Source organism: Aptenodytes forsteri, unplaced genomic scaffold (assembly GCF_000699145.1).
Source record: "Aptenodytes forsteri isolate BGI_AS27 unplaced genomic scaffold, ASM69914v1 Scaffold115, whole genome shotgun sequence".
In the NCBI taxonomy this organism is placed as follows: domain Eukaryota; kingdom Metazoa; phylum Chordata; class Aves; order Sphenisciformes; family Spheniscidae; genus Aptenodytes; species Aptenodytes forsteri.
The window spans coordinates 2,541,937-2,551,362 of NW_008795319.1; the positions used below are offsets into that span (position 1 = coordinate 2,541,937).

A 9,426-nucleotide genomic window follows, 5' to 3' on the forward strand; every position below is an offset into this window, starting at 1 on the left:
CAAAGATGTGTATTTCATGTTACCGTTATGTTGCTGTGGTATCCCATACCCCTCCATGTATTCACACTTTCAACAGACAACAATAAGCAGCATGTACCACAGTGTTAGGAGACTTGCACTGCAAATGCAGAATTTCGGTGACATCACAAGTGTTTGTACAAGCATATCAAGAAATTAGTAAGTATATATATCCAATGCCTTTAGAAGACACACCCTTTTAATGCTGGCAGTATATTGTTTCTTGTTTTTTCTCACAGTGAGAGCCCTGTGAAGCATTGGATCAGGCTACTGATGGTAATATAAGCGACACCCCACAGGAGGAGGTTCTCCCAGCTTTGAACCGGCAAACTTTTCTGGCTGTTTTCAGATGCCGCTTTAGTTGTCACCAAATACAATTTAGTTGATATTTTTCCCATTTTTGCACAAGGACAAGCGTTTCATAGAGATGAGAATTATCACCCCCAGAGATAGTTCACTGGGGTTAGAAAGTGACTGCTTATATGCTACTAAAGCTGTTTCTGAGTCTGTTGATCTTCCTTGGGAGTTTAACAGCCGTGATGTACCTCAGCACATTATTTGTCTATAGCTTTTATCCTCATATAAAAGTTACTGAAAATAAGTACATCCAGAATAATGTTCTAGCAGTTATGACATAACCTGACAGCTGGCAGGAAACTCCATGAAGGACACTTTCTTCTACCTTTTCATCCCTGAAACAGTCATTTCTGACGGAAATCTTAAAATCAGACTGAAAGAGCAGGCATGGTAGTGGGATGCTTGCTTGTCTCGTACCAGCGCTTGTACATGTTAGTCTCCCTTTTCCCCAGACCTTCACCATACCCTAAGTCTTTCCATTACAAGGCCTTAGGTGTGTTGCTGCAGAGACATTTGCAAGCCTGACAGCTACCGCTGTGGAGCTTGAAGCAATGACTTCCAGAGTAAATGTATGAATCTTAGCAGCTAGTGCAAAAAGAGACAGAATTTCCAGTTGAAAGCTATCATAAACGCATATCCTCTGTGTATTGGACACAGATGTGTTGTATAACACATTTTCTGACCGGTGGGTTACACAAACAAAGTGTGTGACAAGTGACTGAAATGTGAAACATGTACTTTGGTGATTCACTCCATAATTCACAGATTAGCATACTTTAAAGTACAATATCCCTTCTTAGAGAGTCTCATTGTGTGAGCAATATTAAACAGTACTGTCTTGCCTGTCACAGTTATGCACCTCGCCTCCTTTGAGGTCTTTATTACAGGCTTTGAGCAGCTACCTAGCTCAAGATAATGTTCCCTGCCTGAGAATAGGACCTGGGACAAAGCTTTATTATTGCCCTCCAGAAATGTTGGAACTTCGAAGAGCCTGTAAGGCCAATGATAAAACTATGGAAAGCACTGTCAAAACTAGAAGCAAATACAACCAAACATTAGGGAAGTTTATTTCAGAAGTAAAAAAAAAACCACTGATGGGTATATTTGGAAAGGGGACTTAGCAACTGCAACATGCAGGACATCATCTTTTGCCTACCTTGCCAGCTAGTGGTACGTGTGGCTGTGAAGGAGAAGCGCAGGCTCCCAGCTTAGCCTGTGGGGACAGGTAGGTCCCTCAGAAAGAGAGCAACAGAAATCAGCTTGCCATGCAGTCAGGCCTCTAAACTGATCTTACTGACTTGCAAATGTGAGTAACAGGCATGGTTTAACCTCTGAATCTCTCTGGACCCAAAGTCAAAGTTGGAGTATTGAAAACTTATCTCTGCACAGGAACTCCTGTCCTGAATTTGAGCTGTGATTGCACCCTGATTCAGTCTGCCTGACTTCTTCTAAACTTTTGGTGTATGTCTGCCTAAATTAGCCCTAGGGGGAGGAGAACCCTCTAGTGTGCCTAAGGTAGAGAGAAGCTGGTGTCTCTGAAGATGTGATGACTTCTCTGCCTAATATCATTGCCTGCCTCTGATTATCTCTAGAGCCTGAATGCCTCCAAAGGGATCTAATCTTCTTCAAGGGAAATTCTGAAGAGGTTTCTCTAACAAGGGAGACCCAGTGTCCTGGATCACATACCTTACAGGTTAAAACAGAAAAAAATGCTTCCCAATTTCAGCTTTATTTAAAAATCTAATCACAGAAAGAAGAGGCTGCAAGAGCTCACTAAAGTCAGTGGAAATCACAGGCTTGGTTCCTTTCCCTCCCTGACCAATCTCGTAGGGAAGGCTTTATCCCATAGGAAATTTAATATTACCTGTTGGGCAGAGTTGATAACTGGTTTACTCTTCTTTATCATGAATATGCTGAGAGAGGATCAGGAGAGAGAAGGAGCTTGGATACAGTAGGAAGAAAATAAAAATCAGAGAATTATGAATTTATGACAGCTGGCTGTTTTTTCAAGTCTTAATTTAAATGAGAAGGCTTAACACTGTGCATCAAGTACTCCCTTAAAAATATTCAAAGATCGGAACCTATATCTATGGAGAACTTCCATGATATCCAAGCTATTCAGTTATTCTAAGCATCTTAAAAACTAGGCTTTTGAATGCTGCTCCAGGACCGTGCTAGGGTGTGAAATTTGCTATTTTGGGGGTTGTATTTTCTTCTAGACTGGTGAATACAGTAAACAATGGGTCAGACTCACCAGGATAAAGTTCTTTAAACTTTTACTTCCAGTTGATTTAAACTCATGAACTCTTTAACAGATCTGCCAAAATTTAATTCTTCCTTACATTGTGGTGTTCCATTTGGGTGAAAATACCTTGTAGTCTTCCTGTAAAACAAGAACAAAAAAATTATTTACGTGGTGGTTTCATGATCTCTAATAAAGAGGAAAGCGAAGAAAATGAGAAGAGAGAAAATGCTAGGAGGGAAGTTCTTTGTGGAAGAATAGCCATTAATATAAAACACATTTTAGAGGGTAGATGTCCCAAAATCTTTTGGATGACACGTAAATCAGATGCTAATATTAAGACTTCCAACTTGCAAAGACTTATACATATGCTTAAAATTACATTTGAATAAACGCATCGATTGTGTTTGATTGCATGTAAGCCTTTGCAGGAATAGATGCAGGCTACTTAAAAACAACATGTAGAGAGATAAAGAGAGAAAAGACATAAAACTCTGGCTCTAAAACAGCAATCATCTTATCTGCCAAAATCACATGTAATGGACCATTAGTTCTCTGTTCCACATCCTGTGTTTGAAGAGTCTTACCTTATAAAGATGTCAGGACTAACACCATTATAAGGAATGTCCTCCAAGAAACAAATCCATTTGGGAGAAATGTGTTTTTTATCCATGGTAACTAATATGTATAGCCTGCTATTAATGAATAATTATAAATAATACTCTGTGCTGATGTTGCATTTTTGTGTTGTTATCTTCCAGATGGGAGTTGCTGTAGTGGATTCATCGGTTGCAGGACTGGGTGGTTGTCCCTATGCAAAAGGTTCTACTGGAAATGTAGCCACAGAAGATGTGATATACATGCTTAATGGTCTGGGGGTCAATACAGTAAGATATTTTTACTTTCTACTTAAGGCTTTAAGGAAAACAAAATTATTTTTCTAGAAAACATACGATACATACGTGACAATTACTTGTGCTGTACAATAAAATATTGGGAGCAAATAGTAGGTTTTGCAAACTCAGTGCTTTAACATGGCTTGACACATAACGTGAATGATGTTGTCTTCACTAGCAATTTAGAGTAGAACTGGTTTGTGTATTTGACAGGAATTTGAATAACCCCCCTCTCCCTACCTGGAGCTATGAGGAGCTCAGTAGCAATTGCTTTGAGTCATTGCTCTGCCTCAGTAACCACAAAAAAATCATTACTGTAGGCATTGCCCCAGAAGGCTGATCAGCTCTACAGTGGAAAGACTGAGTGGACCTCAGCTTTTTTCACAGAGCTTTGGATTTGGTTCATAGTGCTTATTAATTTCTTGTCAATTTTTCCGGCTTCAAAGTAGAAAAAATTGTGGTGTTTGAAGCCCAAGCACAGGACATTACTATTTCTCAGGTATCCACTTAATATATTTCAAAATTGTACAAAAACTGTTACTGGCTAGCAGGCTTCACAGTCATTTTTATTTCCAGCCCTGTTCTTGGAGGAGAGGGCAAAGCGGCTTATCTGCACTGAGCTGCCCTTTAATGAACCTTACCAGTGAGCATCCACACTTGAAGAGCACACATATAGTATCCCTGGCTTGGTTGACATCTTAATTATTGTATTCCTGGGAACCAAGTAATGCTGCCTTCTTGAAAAAATGTGCCCTTTGGTCTTCCTGTTGGTCATCATTGTTCTGGAAATGTGGCATAATGAGTTTGTTCTAACTCAAGCAATACAGTGACTTTACCTTTAACTTAGACATAGACTTTGAGAGTCAAGCTCAAAGGAGAACACATGAAGAGCTGCCAAAACTGCAACACGTGTGGTTTGTATTTAAACTACTGCAGAAAGAAATTGAAAAGCCTGATGTCTGAAATAGAATGATCTGAGTTATTGGGGAGCTTATTACTTGTCTGTCGGTTGCAGTTCAGTGTGGCACGCATGCCGACAGAGTTCTTTGACATAAAAGGATCATGGAACTTGTTTCTGAATTGTGCATCCCCTGAGCACTGTTATATCATATTCAGTACCTTACAGAGTTCACTGTAATGTTTATCTGCTTTCATGTGCTTCTTAGGGAGTTCTGGGTAGATGTCCGACACCTGTTTAGAAAAGGTTTAATCACAAGTGTCCGTTGTACAAGTGGACTCTGTTTTGAACTGTTCATACGTGCTTTGGGGTAGCTTTTTTCATGAAGAAGGTGATTATTCTTTTGAAACAACACAGTTCTTTGGAATAAGGAGGAGAAATCATGCATTTCACTTTACATTTCTGTGCACCTTAGACTTAGGCTTTCAGTACAGTCTTTCCTTGGGCAAAATACCCATTGACTTTTCCAACTGACTCATAGCAAAAGGAATCAATTAAATAAAAATAGCCTGATTAAATGAAATATACCTTGTTCCAGGCTTCTTGATAAGATTTATTAATCTGTTAATGATCTGATGTCCAAGCAGGAATCTAGCTTGTCCTAAAGGTTGATACCAAATCCCATGGAGATAAAAATCTCACCATCAGACATTTAGTTCTCCCTTTTAAAAAAAAAAAAAATTAGATTATGCAATAGCAAAACACAAGGCTTTGCTCCTTGACCCTTTTCTGGCCCATTAAGAAAAGAGTGGTTTACTGGATGAGAGACATGGAGCCTCAAAATTATTATCTTAATATATGAGCTTTGGTCTTCGCAGTGCTGGTTGCTTTTGGTACCATGGCCAATTCTGTCAAATCATTATTGCAAAAAACTATTAGTAAGTCCCTTTTTGTATAATGGCACAAAATGAGATTATAATTACTAATGCTGTCCATTTGCAAGGAGCGCTTTCTCATGTTCCTCTCAGCTATGCACTAAAGCTTTCATTTTGTTGACTGAAGTCACTTAAAGTGTCAACCAAAGGATGGACAGTATTTAAGCGTACATTACTGAGTTCAGATTGACTAGATACATCAAAATAATAATTGATGCTTGTTTTATACTGTTCTTCAGAACACGTAACTGAGAAGTGATGCGTGAAATGAATCGCTAGCAGGCTAAATGTGAAATAATTTTCTAGCAGAGCCCATCTACAAAGAGATTTATTGGTTGTACCATGGTAATGGATACATAATTATGTCATAGATCATTAATGCTTATGAAACTTTGTAGGGAGACATTACATATAGAAAGTATAAAAACAGTTTCTATATGGTTCCTATGTAATTACAGTAATAGTACTTGTGCTCATGATGCCTTCAGAGTGCTTGGCAAACAATAAGCCTTTTTGAGAAGCAACTAAGTACTATTAGCTTCACATTACTGACACCAAAACTGAAGTTCAGAGAGATAATAGACCTGGTATTTATGAATGCTGAATGAGAACTGATTAACTGAAGTTAATGGGAGTTAAAGGACTTTGCCTCCTGGCAGAAGCTTTTCTGACTTAAGGCACTTATCCAAGCTCATAGATACTATTGGAGGTACTTGTCTTTGTGTTTCATGGTTTTATTCCTTGGTGTCAAGGAATAATTCTGGATATATGGAGTGGTTACCAAGTACACTTAAGTACATTTCTGAGTATCTGTCTGAAGACATATTATTTTGACTCAACAACCTTACAAACACCTGTCACTACTCTTTTCCCATCCCCATCTATGAGTCATACTGGTGAATGCTGGGTTTTGCGCCCTCATGGTAATCCTCTTTGGTTCACGACACTTACATAAGAAAGACCATGTAAAAGGCAGAGATGCTTGTATTCCATTTAACGACTGTGAACTGTGAACATATGTTCCTTATCAACACATATCACATTATGCAGTGTTACAGTGCTGAAAATGTGAATTTTGATAGTTTGGGGTTTTTATTTTGCCATCTTCCATAATCTAACTACCAAGTATGTCTATGGTGGTATGTTGCTCGTTTCTTCCTGTAAAAAAGCACAGACGCTCTAAGAATTTTTTAGATTTCATTATGTGCAATAGCACTCTACAAACTAAGCCTAAGTAATGACCAATAAAGGATAAACAGAACGAGCTGAAGTCACCCTTGTTATAACTGTAGTAAAATGAGACAGCTATAAAAGGGTGTCTTTGAACAATATGGTTTAGATGGTGCTATATACTAGAGCTGATTGGAAACTTTGAAGCATTTTTTTTTTCAAATTAAAAATGGTTTTGATTACATTTCTGTGAAGTAATTTCTATTCTCATTAACATTTTTAGCCAATTCCAAGAATGAAAAAGGCAAAATTTCCTGTAGAACATGGAAATAAGTGCTAGATCCAATTAAAGGATTAAGCATCTAAATCAGGTCTTGGTCTGGTCTTGGTCTGATCTTGGTCTTGGTCTCAGGTCTTTAGTGCATAAATCCATAAGTGTTATGAAAATGTATTTCTGGTGCAATACATCTTGTACTCTTTAATGTTGAGTGACACACATCTCCCAGTTTTGTGCGACTGCTCAGTGTAGTTCGAAGTCCCCTTTTGCATCCCTTCTACAGGAACTTTACTGGCTTCTAAATTCCAATCTTTGGAGCAAGTACTTACATCACTTATACGATCTAACTCTAAAACTTTTACTATACATGAGTAGTCCAGGAGACTAATAATGCGGTATTTTTTCCTCTTTGATGAGTGATCTGATTCCATTTTAGCAATCAAGCAGCACTGATATGTGTCTTATGTTAGTTAAAAAACAGTTGATTGCTCAAGGAACATTTTTTTAGCATGGGCAGATCAAGCAGCTGCAATTTTTTGCTCACTTGTGCTAGCAATGTAAATTGTAATTTTGCAATGAAAGGAACTTCTTCAAGAAGGAGATTATATTTATTCAAGAGAATGCAGGATCCCGTTTCTCACTGAACTCAATTCCTAATACAAGTGTGTTTCCTCCATTTTCCTGAGCTGCAAATGGGATACGTATAAGCATGAAGTTTCTTAGCATTTAGTGATAAATAAGTACAGCGCATATGTAGACACTGTATTTTTCTTCCAACTTCTTCAAGTTGTTATACCAGTTCTTTATCCTAGATTCTTTTGAGTTTGAAATATATTACTAGAGTATTTAGTCCACTGCTGTTAGAAATCACCCTCAAAGTGGTAGAACCTTCCAAACAACTGGAAGCTGTGACTATTGTGTACGTCACTGTAACTCTACTGATCTCCATTCCCAACCTATGACATGAATCAGGCCCTTTGTTTGCAAAAATTAGACCCTGGAGGAAAAAAACTTGGATTTTGAGCATTTTCAACATGTGCATTTATTATTCTTAACTTTTTTCACCTCTTTTTTAGGGAGTAAATCTTTATACAGTGATGGAAGCCGGAAACTTCATCTGTACAGCTTTGAACAAGAAAACAAACTCAAAGGTTGCACAAGCTTCCTTCAATACTGGAACTATCAATTAAATGGAATTTTTTTGCAGCTTAATTACATTTGTCATCTACCTTGACCAAGGACATTTATATCAAGAAAACAAATATAAGAAAACCATTTCAGCAAAGAACCAAAATAGAACTCGTATATAACTTATTATGGGAAGAGATACTGTACTGTACTGTTTTGTCAAGAATTGTCTGATTTGTAAGTAAGAAATAAATGACTGTAGTACAGAACCCTGTGCTTGGTACTTCTACAGAGGAGAAAAATGTATAAACACCGGGACATTTTCCCATGTTTTAAACTGAATTTCAGTTCTTTTCGGGAAACCTGAGAATCATAGAATCATGGAATCATAGAATGGTTTGGGTTGGAAGAGACCTTAAAGATCAGCTAGTTCCAATCCGCCTGCCATGGGCAGGGACACCTTCCACTAGACCAGGTTGCTCAAAGCCACATCCAACCTGCTCTTGAACACTTCCAAGGATGGGGCATCCACAACTTCTCTGGGCAACCTGTTCCAGTGCCTCACCACCCCCATAGTGAAAAATTTCTTCCTTATATCTAATCTAAATCTGCCCTCTTTCAGTTTAAAGCCTTTACCCCTTGTCCTATCACTACTTGCCTTTGTAAAAAGTCCCTGTCCCTCCCGAATTGCTCTAACAGGTCCATGTCCTTCTTATGTTGGGGGCCCCAGGGCTGAATGCAGTACTCCAGGTGGGGTCTCACCAGAGCAGAGTAGAGGGGGGAGAATGACCACCCTCAACCTGCTGGTCATGCTTCTTTTGATGCAGCACAGGATACAGTTGGCTTTCTGGGCTGCGAGCGCACATTGCTGAGTCATTCTGAGCTCCTCATTAACCAATACCCCCAAGTCCTTCTCTTCAGGTCTGCTCTCAATCCATTCTCCACCCAGCCTGTATTTGTGCTTGGGATTGCCCTGACCCAGGTGCAGGACCTTGCACTTGGCCTTGTTGAACTTCATGAGGTTCGCACAGGCCCACTTCTCAATCCTGCCAAGGTCCCTCTGGATGGCATCCCTTCCCTCCAGCGTGTCGACCGCACCACACAGCTTGGTGTTGTCAGCAAACTTGCTGAGGGTGCACTCAATCCCACTGGCCATGTCGCCGACAAAGATGTTAAGCAGCGCTGGTCCCAATACCAACCCCTGAGGGACACCATTTGTCACTGGTCTCCACTTGGACATCACGCCATTGACCGCAACTCCTTGAATGCGACCATCCAGACAATTCCTTATCCACTGAGTGGTCCATCCATCAAATCCATGTCTCTCCAATTTAGAGACAAGGATGTCGTGCAGGACAGTGTCAAATGCTTTGCACAAGTCCAGGTAGATGACATCAGTTGCTCTTCCCATAATATATATGGGAATATATATATGAATACATAGTTTATATGAATGGTTAATATATATATTAATATATATGAATACATAGTTAATTTTGAAACAA

General features: G+C 39.1%; 1 protein-coding gene across 1 annotated transcript in view; it reads left to right on the forward strand.

Annotated features, from left to right (window-relative positions):
• The window catches only part of HMGCLL1 (3-hydroxymethyl-3-methylglutaryl-CoA lyase like 1), a 60,108-nt gene extending 51,919 nt beyond the window's left edge, over positions 1–8,189 (forward strand). Inside the window, exons 6-7 of the mRNA XM_009279731.2 lie at positions 3,379–3,504; positions 7,870–8,189. Of these exons, the coding sequence (XP_009278006.1) occupies positions 3,379–3,504; positions 7,870–7,983 (240 nt within the window). The 3' untranslated portion in view covers positions 7,984–8,189. The remainder of the gene's footprint in view (positions 1–3,378; positions 3,505–7,869) is intronic.
• The last annotated feature ends 1,237 nt before the right edge of the window (positions 8,190–9,426 follow it).